Here is a 17,378-nt window from a genome sequence, read left to right as displayed (position 1 = left end):
GACCACCAAACTTTAATTATATGATGTAGGATACACTATATAATCTGAAATAACAGGTTTCTTGTGAGACGGTCTCACGAATCTTTATTTGTGAGATGAATCAATTCTACCGATATTCACAATAAAAAAATAATACTCTTAGCATAAAAAGTAATATTTTTTCATGGATTACCCAAATAAGAAATCCGTTTAATAAAATACGACCGGTGAGACTGTTTCACACAAGTTTTTGTCAATCCAAACAATGAGAATCCCATTTTGAAATTAATGAACACTTACACTCATATATCACTGGCATTTTTATCACCTCAAGTCTAATAATATTTTTTCACTTTAAAAAATAAATATTTTACAAATAATTTATCAGACAAATGGTTTCACCCTTATTATATTTTGTTTTTATTAGTTTAATTTTGAAACAAACGAAAGTTTTAACTTGATAATTAAAAAAATGATATATTCTCAACTTAATAAGATAAAGTGTATTCTTATTTTTCAATTTAATTTGAAAAATGAAAATGTGTGAAAATGAAAAGTTACTATTAAATAAATGAACCAGGTCGAAATCAAATGTATATTTTTTTTAAAAAATAATAATATATTAATTGATATACGATTTGTGCGCGTGACACTAGCTTTAAAAAAAAATGATGGGTGTGTGTTTCACAACGTTGTGGGACAATTTTCTGAGAAATGATTGTAATAGAGAATTTTAACTTATTGGAGACATCTATTATCATTATACAATGTAATGTACGAAAATCTAGTTGATTTTTAAATGATAAGACACAGCCGTAATTGTCGAACATTTATTCCTCCACGCTCCACATTGGCGCGTCCCTCCACACCCAAAACTAGCATTTCCTTTTTTTTTTAATAATATAATATAATTCGAATTTTGGAGGATAGCAAAACTAATTTAAGAATCTTTACTTATCTTTGCTATATTATAACACTTGAACAATTTTGTTTTGGTCCGATCTGATTACATGTCAAATTCTATATGTAACTTTGAAAAAAGTTTGATACTCAATTAAAATTTAGGGTTCGATTCCAGCAAGTGAGATTAGTCCAAATACATGATTCTTTACCTGAGCCTGAAACATGAAGAAAAATCGTTAGAAGGGGGTCGAGAGAGTATCCCGACGTAGACCCTTTAATACTCAAGTCAGAAATTGAGAATATAAGAGGAGAATGGCTAAGAAGGCTGCTGAAAAATAATATATTGAATACATAAATTAGACAACCAAACTTGATATTTATAAGAAAATATTTGGGTCCGATGAGCCTTCCACCCTAACTGAGGATGGGGCAAAGATCCCAAGGATATCAAAGTTCTTGTTAAATAATAATTTATGAATAAAATATCAAAAATATATCTATTTCAAATTTTACTCTGCTAATTGTTAATATTAAAATTCCTCGTCTTTCATTTCTTATTTTTTTCTTATTTTTCCTAATTTGTTAATCTTAGAATTTCAATCTAATTTATTCGTCTATTTTTTTGAAAGGAAAATATTCATAATTATAATTTACATAAGTGCTTGGTTAATAGGTTATATGATAGATGACACAATTAAAGTAATTAATTTTGCAACGTACAATATACTGCTGAAGAGGTACAACCCTTTAGTTTGGACCGAAAATTTAGCTAAATTCCGCCGCCGTTGTATTAAGTCTACGGCAGTCAATAAAAGCGGAAAATATATCGAAAGAAAATGGTAAATTCCTCTCCTTTTCTCCAGCGCTCTTTCTGAAAGAGAGAGAGACACACAGTATATATATATCTGCAGAGAGAGAAAGTAACGTGTTTGGATTGAGGAAGTGTGTGCTCGGAATTGGATTGGCCGTCTCGCCTGTATTCTTCGTGTCCGCTTCACAAGAAAGCGGCTTGAAAAGGAATTTATTTTCTTGGTGAAATTTGGAGGATCGGAGCTAGGGCTTATCGTTGGTGGTTTTCGGTAATGCGAATTCTTGAGAATTCAAGCTCCGATCTTGTAGCAAGATTCTTTAGGGTTTTGAGTGAGAATGGACGTGGATTCTGCTATGGCTACTGACAAAGATCACGATCCGTTGGAACAGGCAACCACTGCTAACGGTGAGGACCAGCATACGGAATCCGTGTCCTCGTTACATGCGCCGCCGCAGCAGCAGACTGATGGTAACAACAGTGTTAGTAATAATAATAGTGGTGGTGGAGCGTTGCTGGCGGGGCCGCGCTGCGCCCCTAATTACAGCGTGGTTAATGCCGTCATCGAGAAGAAGGAAGATGGTCCAGGGCCTCGGTGTGGCCACACTCTGACAGCTGTGCCAGCTGTCGGGGAGGAGGGGAGTTCCGGGTATCTTGGCCCTAGATTGATTCTGTTCGGCGGGGCTACAGCGCTTGAAGGGAATTCTGCATCTGGAACCCCTTCCTCTGCCGGAAGTGCCGGAATTCGTATGCTTTTTCAACCTAGGAATTATGGAGGATTTTTTATTTTTTTCAATTCATTTCGCGTTTCCCTTCTTGTTTCAACTATGGGAAGATGATGTTTTTCACCGAATTCTGGTGTTGTGTTGTGTTTAGTTTGAGTTTAATTTTATAGCATTTTAACTAATTTTTTTGTTGGAAAGTTATAGAGTTTTAACCTTTGTTTTGTCTCTTGGATTATTGTTTAGGATTTAACCTGCGTCAATTCAAATATAATGTAGTAAATCAGGAATTGAAAAGTGAATCGACTCTCTTGTATCTGAGACAGTAGAGATCAAGATGGAGTTTATTTGCCTCAATTTTCTAGAATAATTATCTTGCTTGTGTGTTAATCCTGAGTGTGCCTGCTTGCTTTGAGATTTGTAGATTTTCAATTACGAGGTGAAGAATGTTTTATCTTCATTCACTTTGTGGAGTTATATATTTTGATACAAATTTAAATTGTAGTTGCACTGCAGAATGTTGTCTACTCTATTTTCTATCTAGCTAAATGTGAATTTCCTCTCTATGTTTGTTTAAAATTGTTTCAGTTCTTAGGCCAACTTTTTTCCCTTGTTATTATGTTATGTTGATCTTAATAGTTAAAATGGATTATTACCTTGTTATAGGGATGCTAACGACATTTAAGCGTGCATTTATTTGCAGGATTAGCAGGAGCTACTGCTGATGTGCATTCTTATGACGTGTTGACAAATAAATGGTCTCGGTACGATGAATCGATTATTCATCTATTTGGAGCCTTTATGCTTCATCGGTTACTTTTCCTGGCTTGCTCGCTCTTTGTCTTAGTTTGAACTTTCGTAATTGTGACATGGGACTTTACTACAAGCAGAATCACACCAATTGGAGAACCACCAACACCTAGGGCAGCTCACGTTGCAACTGCTGTGGGTACAATGGTTGTAATTCAGGTATGTTGATGCAGAATGATGTTTAAATACTCAACTGTGATTTGGATATGATGCTTCAACGTTCGTCTTCATAGGGTGGGATTGGTCCAGCTGGTTTGTCTGCAGAAGATCTTCATGTTCTCGACCTTACGCAACAACGGCCAAGATGGCATAGGTCAGTCATGAAAGAGTGAATTTATGCATGTTTGGCACCTTAACTTGTGAGTAATTGTTGCTCCACTCTGAAAATTTCATCTATTAAACAATTGCTGGACTGAAATTTCTGTTAGGGTTGTCGTCCAAGGTCCTGGACCAGGACCTCGATATGGTCATGTAATGGCTTTGGTGGGGCAACGATATCTTATGGCAATTGGCGGAAATGATGGTTGGTATCATGTGTTGTTTGGTCGTCTTCTTTCTGCTTTGTTATATCTGTAGCCCAATATATCTGTGCATATTTACTAGGAAAGAGGCCTCTAGCTGATGTATGGGCTCTGGACACCGCTGCTAAGCCATATGAATGGCGTAAACTGGAACCTGAGGGCGAAGGTCCACCTCCATGCATGTGAGCTCCAGATACTTTCTCATAGACTTGAGTAAATGTTTAGATTTTTTGTTACCTTTTATGTTCACTCTGGCTTTAGGTTTTACTTGAGTACTTTATATTCTAGTGCTTATCTAACATACGTATATGATTTTTGTATTAAATTAAGTTTTCATCTGATTATGCTATTCGACTTTATTTTTCCTGAAAAGAAGCTTCTATCTGTTTTTACGTGGAGGATTGTGGTATGAATGTGGTTCAGTTGCATTATTTTTCTGTCCACTCATTGATTATTCATCTTGCTTGTGTGTTGACCTAGGTATGCAACTGCAAGTGCACGTTCTGATGGTCTTCTTTTACTCTGCGGTGGAAGGGATGCAAATAGTGTGGTTAGTGTGATTTCTATCAATAATTGTATCATCATGTTTTAAGGGATCGACTTATTATTGCTTTACTTAAATCCATGTTTTTTGCCTCAATAAACTATTTTGCTCGCTCTATTTCCTTGGTCCATCATAATTTTTTCTTAAAAGCAAGTGAATCTTAGATATGGTTTGCTTAGACTAAGGGAACGGAATCTCCAATAGTTTACTCGCATGCACTTGTTTCCATATAAAGCAGTGCCCTGGGTACTCAAAATAACTCCTACCTTTTTGACACCAAGTTTACTTAAGATCCAAAAATTAGAAAATCTCCATGGTTGTAGCAGCAACTTAATGGCTCTCTATGTCTGCTATTTCGTGCCGGCTTTCGAACTCTATCCCAAGAAGGATGATTATGTTTCTTTTTTTGTTTTTTTTAAATGCCCAAAAGCAATTGTATTATGTAAAAGAAAAAACAACAGATAATTCTATAGGCGAAGGTTTTATGGCATCTGTTATAGGATGGAGTTCGTTTTCTTCTTAACCAGTAGATTTAACACCTTGATCATTGTTTTTTTATTTTTATAGATTCTCTACAATTCGAGGCAATTAATGTAGTTCTAGTTCCAGTTGTTCTGAGTAAGGGCTAATATTGCTAAAGGTAGACAAGGACTTTATTCTTTTAGGCTTGGTTTCTTGTGCAGAATTAGAATCTGATTATTAATTTATCCGCATCCGGTAAGATCCAATATATAGTTGCATAACTTAAAATCCTGTGCCTGCAAATTGCACTCCTATTTCCCCTTATCTCTAAGCCATGATTAAACAGTTCCTTGAATTACAGTATGCTTTTACAATGGTGCCCCTTTCCTGATCAGTTTCTTAGCAAAACCCTAAAAAACAAAAAGTAACAGGAGAAGGGCGTAATAATCTTTTGTTTTACAATCACAACCTAATATCACATCCAATTATTTACACAAAAAAATAAATTAATTATCACATTTTACTTCTTATCCCCTCAAATCAAATTATATATCATTCCATAAACAATCATTCTTTACTTAACCTCCAACCAAGCACAACCGTAGGATTTTTTTTATCTATAGGGACTATTGTCCTTGACAGGGTTGATCATATTTTAGATAACATTTACAGTTTGAATCTGTATTTTATCATATCTGTCTTATCCAGCTATAAATCTTGACTTGTTTAATTCTTAATTTGAGATCTTGGTTTGGGTAATTCTTAGTTTTCAGTGGGTGAATAATTTTAATTTAAATGTTTATTTGACATAAAGATATCTAGTAGCCTTCGCAAGCTTGAGCACCGATTGCGTGTAAATACATTCATTTTACACTTTTAACTAATGATAGATTTTGCTAAGTTGCTGAATAACATTGTAATCTCCTTAACAATAATTTTTTGGCATTTCTTTGCTCCCTGTTTACTGCTCTTCTTTAAATGATATCGCACAGCCACTGGCTAGTGCATATGGCCTGGCCAAACACAGAGATGGTCGTTGGGAATGGGCCATCGCGCCTGGGGTGTCACCATCTCCCAGATATCAACACGCGGCAGTAAGCTCTTTATTTAATTAGTCTAGCAAAATAGTGTTTCATTTTTTTTATCATTGATAAATAAGGGTTAATGATCCTTCTATTCTGTGGAGAAAACTTACAGCTTATATTGTCCTTTCAGGTTTTTGTTAATGCACGCCTTCATGTATCTGGAGGGGCACTTGGCGGCGGGCGCATGGTAGAGGACTCATCAAGCGTTGCTGGTATTTTCAGATACACGTTTTATATAATAATTTCTCACCTACCAAAATTTACTTTATTTCAAAACAAATCTCAAGTTCATTTATATCTTGAAATGATCTTTTGATATTTTATCCCTTTCGCAGTATTGGATACTGCAGCAGGAGTTTGGTGTGACACAAACTCTGTTGTTACAAGTCCCAGAACTGGCAGATATAGTGCCGATGCTGCTGGTGGGGATGCAGCAGTTGAATTGACGAGGCGTTGTAGACATGCGTCTGCTGCTGTCGGTGATTTGATCTTCACATATGGTGGACTACGTGGTGGTGAGACATTGTATTGCTAAGTAAATAATTTTTTTTTAAATTTTTCTGCAGTTCGCACCAGGGATTAATGGTTTGTTATTTTGCTAAGCCTCTTGAGAATAATGGATCATGTGAAACGCTGTGGCTAGGCTTGCATTTGTTTCCGGTGTCTCTGTACTTTGTTGGAAACAAATGAGAATGAAGTAATTGGTTTGTATGTTTATGTATGCATGGTAAATGATTGCCTTATGAACAACTTTCCATGTCTTCAAAATAAGTTCAATTTTTAGAGCGCATAATAGTAAAAAAGTGTAACAACAAAGAAGAGCTGCTGCAGGCTTCTTAGCTAAGTTGCCTTCTACTACATCTCTCAGAGCATTTCTCGTGTTAAGCAATACTACGGCCTTTTAAAAATCTCACTCGTTAACCGTCTGTTACATGTAACTTGGAATCAAATGCTGGATTTTGTTGCTAATTCTTTTATTGTGTTTCTGGCTTTTCGATCCTTGACCCAGAACTTTATACAGGTTATTGCTCCTGACACAATTTAACAAATTTGGATATGTCGTTTACTTTTATTAACAATTGGATTGGTTGTTGCTTTAGGGGTTTTGCTTGATGATTTGCTAGTTGCTGAAGATCTGTCCGCTTCTGAAACGATGAGTGCAGCTTCACATGCAGCTGCTGCATCCAATATGCAACAAGGAAGATATGGATTCAATGATGATCGAACCAGGGCATCATTGCCTGATGAAGATGCTGATAGTTCAGTTGTGGTAGGAAGTCCTGTCGCTACCCCTCTAAATGGTGATGTGTATACAGATATAAGTACAGAAAATGCAATGCTTCAAGGTTCCCGGTAAAAATATATTTGTATTTTATATGTGATGTATATTTTGTTCATAAATTCGACTATGCTGGTTGCTGCAAATGCTTTATACTAAATAGAATATCTCACGCAGGAGACTAAGCAGAGGTGTTGAATACTTAGTTGAGGCAGCAGCAGCAGAAGCAGAGGCTATTAGTGCTACGTTAGCAGCTGCTAAAGCTCGACAAATTAATGGGGAAGTTGAACTGCCAGAGAGAGATCGTGGGGCGGAGGCAACCCCGAGTGGGAAACAGATATCTTCCTTGATTAAACCTGATTCTGCAGATTCAAATATTTCTGCCCCAGCTGGAGTTAGGCTTCATCATCGTGCTGTGAGTATCTATGATACTTAAATATATTGCTTATGTCCATTTTATAATCACCACTGTTTTAGTTGCCAATAATTTGTTCAATTGCTGTAATTACATTTGCAGGTTGTTGTAGCTGCAGAAACTGGTGGTGCTTTAGGTGGTATGGTTAGGCAGCTTTCAATTGATCAATTTGAAAATGAAGGCAGGCGGGTTAGTTATGGAACTCCAGAAAGTGCAACAGCAGCTAGGAAACTATTGGACAGACAAATGTCTATTAACAGTGTACCGAAGAAGGTAGTTTGGCCTCCTCACAATTCTATGTGCGTTAACATGAGGTTTATTGCGATCTGAATAGAGGATGTTGGTGATGAGTTCTGAATTAAATTTTTGACGAATGATATTTCTTTCTTCTTCCACTTTAGATTCTGTAGTTGTAGTGTTGGATGGCTTGTTGACCAATTTCATAATGCATGTACAGTCAAAGTGCATTTTGCAACATAAGAGGGAATTTATTTTCTTTAAAATGTGAATGCTCTAAAAATCAATCACATAATTATGTTTTTCATGTCTGGGTAGGTTCTTAAATTTGTTTTCAGTGATTTATGTAGCTATTTTATCATATGTTTTTGGTTGCTAAATTAAAATAATGACCGCTGCAGCTTATATATTTTATTTCGTACTAAAAGGTTATTAGGAAGCCTCATGATTGCTTATCTCTCAGGTGATTGCTCACCTTTTGAAACCTCGTGGTTGGAAGCCTCCAGTTCGGCGGCAATTTTTCTTGGATTGCAATGAGATTGCAGATCTCTGTGATAGTGCTGAGAGGATATTTGCCAGTGAGCCTAGTGTATTGCAGCTGAAGGCTCCTATCAAAATATTTGGGGATTTGCACGGGCAGTTTGGGGATCTCATGCGTCTTTTTGATGAATATGGATCCCCTTCAACTGCTGGTGATATTGCGTAAGTTTTAAACTCACATCTGAGTCCATGCTCTCGATTGTCGACCCAATTAATTTTTTCAGAAATTGTTTTGTTTGTTGTCTAAGTTATTTCCTGATAGACATCTTTATTGATGTCTCTTTTTTGAAAATGTTTTTTTACCATGAAATTTGAACTTTGTCTGAATTTATGCGACCTCTTATGCTATTGCATGTACTCCTGTATTGGCTGTACATGTTTAAAATTTAGTTTGTGTAACTCACCTTGGTTTTCATAGTGATGTATTCATGTTTGTAAGATTATATAGACACTGCCTACTATTTTGATTTGGTGTTGTAACTTCCTAAACCGCGAGCATCAATATCCATTTTCTCATCTCATACCTAATGTTTTTCCTTCACGGGTATTTTCTGTTTAATTATGCTATGGAAACATCTGAATATGATTTTGATTTCATCAGTAATTTATTAGGCACTTTGGAATTTGGATGGTACCTGTTGTCAGGTTCCGTTCAGAAGGGTACATATCTAGGTGTTGGAATTGATATTGCTGTCAACCCTCCTTTATGAATACCATGTGACGGACTGCATTAGTGATTTTTCATTTATGTCCTTTCCAAAAGCACCTCATGACTTCTTGTTCTGATGACGAGCCTCATTATTCCCATTTTAAATACTTGCTTTACTATTAGTCTGATTGGGCTTTTAGTTGTTGCATGGTAGTGAAATTCTGTCACTGAATCTGCGCTTATCCATTCTGAATCCGCTTCAGTATGTATGAGTTCAAGGATTTTTTGTTACAGAACTGGGAAAGGAAAAGTAGTATCAATGTTAATTAACTTCCTTCGCTTGCTCTTACCATTTCAATCTATTGAAAACATAATTTTAAAAGCATTTTAAATATAGTTGGATACAATGGAGTGTGAAAAAATGAATGGATAATTGGTAGAAGATATGAAAATAGATTGTTCACACACTACAAATGATGGGAATGTTTTCTTTGTTTCTCCATGGAATCTGATATCCTCAGTTATCCATTGATATCTGTTCATGCTATTTACCTTTTTGTCGTTAATTTTGTGAACATAGTCTACCTGCTTTAGAATGCAGCACAGTAGTTTTGTCAAAAAGGTTAACGCGTTTCACAAATTCGTCAGCATTGTTTTGCGATAATGGTGGTTTTGATGAGTTAAATCTAATGGAACACATTTTGTGATGTCTATATAATTGACTCTTGAGTTGTTCGTTTCCATGGGATTCTGACTGTTATAGATGCCCATCAGATATATTGATTATCTTTTCTTGGGAGATTATGTTGATCGGGGTCAACACAGCTTGGAGACCATAACCCTTCTCCTGGCTTTAAAGGTGCCTGACACAGTCTCAAATGCTGCATCTACCCTCAATGCACTGCTCTAATGTAAATAAACTGTTGGATCTATTTTAGGTTGAACATCCCCATCAAATACATTTGATCCGTGGCAATCATGAAGCTGCAGATATCAATGCACTTTTTGGCTTTCGAATTGAGTGCATAGAGCGCATGGTGAATTATCGTTAACTCTTTTTGGTTTTGCAATTTTATCTTGAACAAAATGTGGACCTTGTGGTTGTTTCACGGGCAGGGTGAGCGAGATGGAATATGGGCCTGGCATCGTATAAACCGACTGTTTAATTGGCTTCCTCTGGCTGCATTGATTGAGAAAAAAATTATTTGCATGCATGGTGGTATTGGGAGATCAATTAACCATATGGAACAGATCGAGAATATTCAACGGCCAATCACAATGGAAGCAGGTTCCATTATTCTAATGGACTTGTTGTGGTTAGTGCATGCCTGTTCTTGTTGTGTTTTTAATTCTTGTCGTTGTTCTAAATATGTGCATGACGTGTTGTTGATGTAAATCTATCATTGTAGGTCCGATCCCACTGAAAACGATAGTGTGGAAGGACTGCGACCGAATGCAAGAGGTCCTGGTTTGGTTACCTTTGGGGTAGGTGTCTCTCTCGACAGTTTGCTGCACTGTTCAATCATAACTTGTAGTGAACGGGGTTGCTTCTAATACCCTTGCGGGGACCATTAAAGACCTCTCCACTTTTGGAACTTCTCGCTACTACTGTTAATGCTTATGCTCTTGTGTTTGAGTGCAAATATGCCAAGTTATTTGTTCAGGCATTTTTTTGCTTGTTCCCTTTTTGTCATTTTATAGTTGCAGAATTATGCTTCTTTGGCCGTGCTAATTCCATTTTACATTTTAGCTTTTAGAGTCAGGAAAACTGGATGGGTCCTTGTGTTATGAATATTGTGCACATTATTTTTGGCAAAGAATGATATAGATCATAGGTTTGATAATCTTCTAGTTTGGGGTTCCACTTTGGTGGTTTCTTTCTTGCAAGTCGAGAAAACTTGTGTTTTGGAAACTCAAGGAAGATTAGTTGAAAGAGACTATAAATTTACATCAGTAAATGATTTGAGTCTGATGAACTGTTGGAATTTAGTTCTCACTTGGTTATCTAATCAATCTGCTGGAATACTGAGTAAATGCAGCTTAGTCAGCCTGGCAGATTCTTTTTATTATTTATCTTTTTGTGTTCTGTTTGCGTGAACTAGTTAATAAATTTATCTCGATAAACTTTTATTTATTTTTCTGCTTTCGGGGAATAAATTTGGTAGGAGATTAAGGAATCTTCATTTTAGGAAATCTTACATAATTATCAAATTAAATTAGGGGTTTTAAGGTTTATGGAGAACTTTCCATTGCTGTAGGTTAGAACTTTTGTATGTGAGCCAGTTATGATGAATAAAAATGTCAAGAAATTTCCTTCTAAAGATTATTTCGAGATCGAAGGGTTCTCTCATTAACCGAACCATCACCACATTTATCACAATAGGAAAGAGGGATGCAAAACCTCTAAAGGGATCACCGATCTATACGATGTACCCATTAATCGTCCCATAACCCGATTAATATCCCTTGGCCGTAACAAATTGCTTCCAGAGCCAGCAACCATGGGAGATTACAGCACACTCCAACATTTTGAAGCCTTTCTCAAGGCATATCAAGAGGACCAAGTTACAACCGAACAGCAGCAGCGAGCATTGACCGTTCAACCTGAGGAATTGTCCAGAAACTTGTCATATATGAAGGTGGAACTCTCGAACAAAGGAGGGGAGAACAGCAACACTCGTGAATCCTTCCAGCAGCTCACACATGAACCAGGGAGAGGAGATCCCTTCATCAGTCCCACGCTATGCCAATCTGGATTTCCAAAAATATGATGGCCTATTCGATCCGCTAGGATTGCTCAACAGGTGCTAACAGTTTTTCCTCCATCAGAGAATTCCAGATGAAGATAAGGTTGGGTTGGCTTCTTTCCGTTTAGATGGAGACAGCCAACTCTGGTTCTTGAAATTAGAGCGTGACTGCCAAAATTTACATTGGGAGGAACTCAAATGTAATTTATGTCGTGGTCCGTCCATGCAAATCGATAACCTGGGGGAATTGTCCAAAATGCACCAAGATGGTACGTAGATGATTAAGAACTCCGCTTCGAACAAGTAGCCGCTCGAGCAACATCTTTGTCCAATGAACTGGAGGTTCAGATATTTATCAGCGGGCTCTATGAACAAATCGCCAAAGAAGTTGAGCAGCGACATCCTCCTTATCTTATTGGTGGCATGAGCCTTGCGAGACACTATAAAAGGAGGATCAGAATTTTCAACGAAGCACCAAAACAGCCAGCAGCTAATTCTTCGAAGCCCCCATTTTTCAAGAGGCTAAGCAGAATTGAAATTGAGGAATGGAGGGCCAAGGGCTCTGTTTCAAATCTGATGAAATATATAATCGCTGCCATCCATGTAAAAATTAATTTGGCTGGAAAGAATCGAAGATGTTAATCGCGTGGAAGATGACCATGGAAAAAATGATGTTTGCGGCCGTTTGGTTCCCGGCTCTCACGTTTGTGGGTAAGCACGTTTTCCAGGAGGGAAGTGATGTACGGTTCTAGCAGCCCAACCAAGAGGGATTTTTCTATGCTACTCTTACACTTGGGAGTGTTTATTCCTTTTGATGTAGTGAAATTTTAGCCTTTGGATCATTAACACATGATGTCAATTTCCATTGAAATGTGAGGACTCACGTTATATAAAGATATGTACTGGGAGAATTAATCTCGGTAGAGGATAGACTAACTCGATCCAAGAGCCCAAGGACATTAAGATATTTATCAGCTTCCCTAGATAAACTTTTGTTTATTTATCTTCTTTCAAACAGGGATAACTCACTATAATTTGGGTATAAATTAGGTAGGAGATTAAGCGGTCTTCATTTTAGGAAATCCTTCATTATTACCAAATTAAATTAGGGGTCTTAAGTTTAGGGATAACTTTCCATTACCGCTGGTCGGAACTTTTGTATGAATGCAAGTTTATTCATCAAGAAATTTCCTTCTAAAGAGTATTATAAGATCGAAAGGTTCTCTCATTAACGAGCCTCACCACATTCATCACAATGGGGAAAAAGGGACTCCAAACCTCTAAAGGATCACTGATCTATACGATAAACCCGTTAATCGTCCCATCACCTTCAAATTCCATGGGCCGTAATAGCTTGCGCATGGTTGGCCATGCAGCATTGTTTCTTTCACATTTTTTTTCTTAGTCTTTACCCCTTTTAAAAACAAAAAATGTTTGCTATGACATCATGAATTCCATGACTCTCTCTGCTCCATTTGGATGTTATAACGTTCATGTTTATTCTTCACAGCACAGATTGAAAGGCGCTTCAATCATCACGTGTTTAACAGCAGCTGATGCATTTTGTTTCATTGCTGTTCGATTTGTTGCAGCCTGATCGTGTTATGGAATTTTGTAATAACAACGATCTTCAGTTAATTGTTCGAGCGCATGAATGTGTGATGGATGGATTTGAACGATTTGCTCAAGGGCATTTAATTACTCTCTTCTCAGCGACGAACTACTGTGGTATGTTCTAATTCACTAGATATGTACATAATTTGTATATTCGCCAAAAAATCTTGACTTGATCCTCTAAAGTTGACTTGTTTATTTCTTGATTTGTTTCTTCAGGTACTGCAAATAATGCCGGTGCTATCTTGGTATTGGGCAGAGATTTAGTGGTTGTTCCAAAACTAATTCATCCACTACCCCCTGCAATTTCATCTCCGGAGACTTCTCCTGAACGCCATATAGAAGACACGTGGATGCAGGTGCTTCAGTTAACTCGTACTCGTTTTTGAAACTCGTCACTTGTTTAACTAAACAAGCTGTTATTATTGATTTTGATATGGTGCCTGTTCGTGGACATAGGAACTCAATGCTAACAGACCACCTACACCCACTAGAGGCCGTCCTCAAGTTGCTAATGACCGAGTTTCTCTTGCTTGGATTTAGATTATGCTCCCAGATTTTTCCTATACTTCTTCCAGGCCTGTGTTAATACCTGGAATTTCCATTGAGTTGTACATAGCATGATGCTATATGGAGAGTTCCCGGTAAATCTACATTCCTTAGACGAAGGCTATTAGCTTCTGGTATGTACTCTTGAGTGGCATTCGGAAGATGAAAACTTGATTGATCGAAGAGTCACTCTTGATTCTTGCGCTGAAAGAGTTAATGGTCTACAAGTGACATCCTCTGTACATGATTCTTGGACCCGTAGAATCAGTGTTATTTTCTTCATTGGATGGGTATTTCTTGGTAGTTTTATATTTTTTTTGGTCCATTTAGGTGTATGATTTTGTGTTCTGTATACATGATCGTTGAGATATATCAGGTACAGTCCATATTTTCTTGGTGGCTGATGAATTATAGACGGTGTTGGCTTGTGTAATTCGTGTTTTTACTCTGTATAATATAATATAATGTAAAAGTTGTGTGGTGATATCTCGCCATTGGCATTGGCTGGGTGCCTAATTCGATATACGTGTTGGAGCATCGAACGACTATAATTGTTGGTGTTCCGAGTAAATATGATGGTCTTTAACTTGTTTGCATTTGGGCTTCATTTGAACTTCTGGTTCCATATATATTTCTTTAGCGCTATTTTTGGTGAAGTTCGGAAAATAATGAAGTGTTATATAGATAGTTAAACATACATTGTGAAGTGTTGTCGTATTTATAATGAAATTGTATAGATAGTTAAAATCCAAAAATAAAATAATGGACTAATTATGGGCATTAAATCTACCCTAACGTGGCTGTACTCTGGGAGATGAGGAATCGAACCCTTGAAATGAGAAATACAAGATTTCATCACGAAGTCTTAAAATATATAATGGGCATATCTGCCATTGGTAGGAGTTAATTTTGAGGGCAAATACATCTATGGTGCATTAATGTCTCGTTCACTTATTCATTTCCAAAATTGCAAAAAATTTACCATATCACTCATGAGCCTCAAACCAAGGGGAGCCTAAGACAAATCCAGAATGACTTGATGGATATTGTGTTGCCCAGAAGATTAAAAGTAAAATTGATACGAAAGAGTGATGAAAAGTAATAGAATTCCATTATCATGAGGAAACAATACAGGTAAAACCAAAGAAAAACATATATCTGACTCAAATTATAAGGAAAATTAGGTAATTCTGTTTTTTTTTTTCTCTCTTAATTCATGTTTATTCGGATACACAAAGCTCCTTAGACATGATTATACAAGACAGGCAGATTAATATTTTAAGGGATTAATCAATATTTTATGTATGTCAGCACTAGTAATTTTTTGCAAATTAGGAGGTTGCAATGCAGCATGGCTCCCATATTACTAGAGATCTTCTTGGCTCCTTATTGCAGCCCCTCAGATTAGGAACAAAACACCTTATTTTGTTTCCTTTCTTGACTTCCGTTTCTTGATTTTCACCATTTACCGTGTAGTTTTTTAGGACCGTGGCTTGCACGGTACTGGTCTTGTTCCGCCAGAAGTACTCATAAGCATTGAATGTTGTAGCGGCAGGTACTGGCTGTGGTGGTGATGAAGATGGGATGAAACGTGCCACTGATGGCGGCCGTGGTGGGAGTGATTGTGGGATAGTGAGTTCTTCCTCTATTAATTTGGCTGACTTGTTGAACCCGGGGCAGCAATTTGTGTTCTTTTTGCCTAATCCCATGAATTTTTTCATCAGCAGAGCTGATTTTTGCAAACTTTCGTTTTGATGCATTGAAAGTTCGAAATTTTCAGTCATCACCTCCGGGGTTTCCTCCTCCTCATCCACCTCTTCACTATCATCATCATGGCTGCCGAGATCCAACTTCCCCTCTGCAATACTTCCACCATCCTCCTCCATACCATCAAACACATTTTCAAATTCTTGCCCCCTATTTTCTGCTTCATTTACTTGAGAATGGAGACGATCAATCAAAGTTAAAACAAGGCGCCCGTCTTCACGTTTAGCGTGGAAACTTTTTCTTGCTGGGACAGAAACAGCTTCAAGAACCAACCTACCATTTTTCCTGTATGCATGCATGTAGAGTGAAGGCGCTCCATCTCCACCAGAAATGGAAGACAGTGCCGGTGGAATTGGCCGTGCCGGAGAATTCTTGTACTTCACCATATGCAAATCTTCGAAGGGATCCACCGCCTTGATTCTAGCAGCTTCTTGTACAGCCCTTTCCCTCTCTTCTTTAGCGTCATCCCCATTGCTCAGAGTTGCTGAAGAAGCATATGAACAGAACTCATCAGACCCAGTCTCGGATCCAAGACTCTCAGTGCAAATTTTAAGACTCCTTTCACTCATAGCGCTTGCTGATCTTTTCACAAGAGGATGAATATAAGGTGGTGGCAAGAGACTTCTGGCAGCTGAATTTTCACTCTTTTGTGTAAGAATTGTTCCCCAAATATTTGTTTCTTCTCGTTTATGCACCTTTTTCTGAGATTGAATTGACCTCCAAACGTCGTCTTGTGTCGGATTCTTCTCAAATTCTTCTTCACTCTCAGATGAAGAAGAATCATTATCCGGGACAACCACCACTTCTTGAGAAGAACAGACCTTTTTCACAGGCGAGAGAAACCCATTTTGGGAAAGCCATTTCTTGGAAGACATATCAGCTGAGAGCGTTCTTCTCAAGGAGGATCCTTTGTAACTTCTCTCAGAATCTGAGCAAAGAATGGTGAGTATACCTTGCTTCATTGGTTCCTTCCCCTCAACTTGTACAGATAGCACTGAAGCAGAAAGGTGACGCAGGCTCTTTCTCACAGACATGTTCTTCACTCAAAAAATAGTGAGCAAAAACACTTGTTTTATCTGCACAAAGTGGTTCAATTATCAGCACAGAAACACCAGAAAACAAATATACATGCAGCAATAACTAAACCAATTTTCTGACGACATTCATGATACAACAAAGAAAATACAAGTGAAATTATAACCTTAAAACAATCAAGAAACAGCATCCAAAATCAGAGGATGGTGTCTCCAGGGAAAGTCTTGAACATAAATGGTGTGTATTTGTGATTGACGCAAGAGAAGGAGTCGGGGTCTCGGGTATTTGTAGGAGACCAAAGGGTATATGCCATCACCCTAAGAATCATATTTTTTTCATAACATCGATTTTACTTCATTTATTTAACGTACGTATTTATTATCAATAATAATGTTATTATTTAAATATATGAACACTAGGAAGAATGTTTAAAACACGTACGTCAGTAGAATATATTTTGCTGGAGCAATTATTTAAAAAAAAAGGTATAAATAAAAGCAATGAAAATGCTCGACAAATTAATTAGTGCTTTATTCATATTTTTATAAAGAATCAAGATGGACGTCTGATGAATAAAAAATGTATATATATTTTGGAAAGAAATTTATATTTATGCATCCATCCACAAACGAATAAAGATTAAAGCTCAACGTATTAATTAATATATATTATTCAAAAGAATGGCATACGTATGTAAGAATACGACAAACCG

General features: G+C 37.2%; 2 protein-coding genes and 1 long non-coding RNA gene across 3 annotated transcripts; 2 read left to right on the top strand and 1 right to left on the bottom strand.

The window, feature by feature from the left end:
* The first annotated feature begins 1,688 nt into the window (after positions 1–1,688).
* LOC140834083 (serine/threonine-protein phosphatase BSL3-like) lies at positions 1,689–14,456 on the top strand. Its single transcript, XM_073198715.1, has 21 exons — positions 1,689–2,437; positions 3,116–3,176; positions 3,303–3,381; positions 3,456–3,535; positions 3,651–3,745; positions 3,826–3,925; positions 4,224–4,293; positions 5,742–5,843; positions 5,965–6,046; positions 6,170–6,349; positions 6,935–7,187; positions 7,291–7,528; positions 7,631–7,801; positions 8,229–8,467; positions 9,729–9,813; positions 9,893–9,991; positions 10,071–10,270; positions 10,364–10,439; positions 13,294–13,429; positions 13,535–13,674; positions 13,775–14,456. The coding sequence occupies exons 1-21, from the start codon at positions 2,029–2,031 to the stop codon at positions 13,856–13,858; spliced, it is 2,979 nt and encodes a 992-aa protein (XP_073054816.1). The 5' UTR covers positions 1,689–2,028; the 3' UTR covers positions 13,859–14,456.
* On the top strand, positions 10,446–13,237 carry LOC140834089 (uncharacterized). The gene is made up of 2 exons (XR_012118654.1): positions 10,446–12,446; positions 12,752–13,237. It is a non-coding gene; the product is annotated as an uncharacterized lncRNA (long non-coding RNA).
* Positions 14,457–14,959: 503 nt separating the features above from the next.
* Positions 14,960–16,991, bottom strand: LOC140813005 (protein FAF-like, chloroplastic). The gene is made up of 2 exons (XM_073171406.1): positions 16,833–16,991; positions 14,960–16,707 (listed from the first exon to the last, which is right to left on the bottom strand). Exon 2 carries the CDS (start codon positions 16,663–16,665, stop codon positions 15,196–15,198), a length of 1,470 nt encoding a protein of 489 aa, XP_073027507.1. The 5' UTR covers positions 16,666–16,707; positions 16,833–16,991; the 3' UTR covers positions 14,960–15,195.
* Between the last annotated feature and the right edge of the window lie 387 nt (positions 16,992–17,378).

The sequence above is a fragment of the Primulina eburnea genome, chromosome 1 (assembly GCF_022965805.1).
Source record: "Primulina eburnea isolate SZY01 chromosome 1, ASM2296580v1, whole genome shotgun sequence".
Classification (NCBI taxonomy): Eukaryota; Viridiplantae; Streptophyta; class Magnoliopsida; order Lamiales; family Gesneriaceae; genus Primulina; species Primulina eburnea.
The sequence above is the reverse complement of the archived record's forward strand: the minus strand, read 5'-3'. Positions and strand labels throughout refer to the sequence as shown.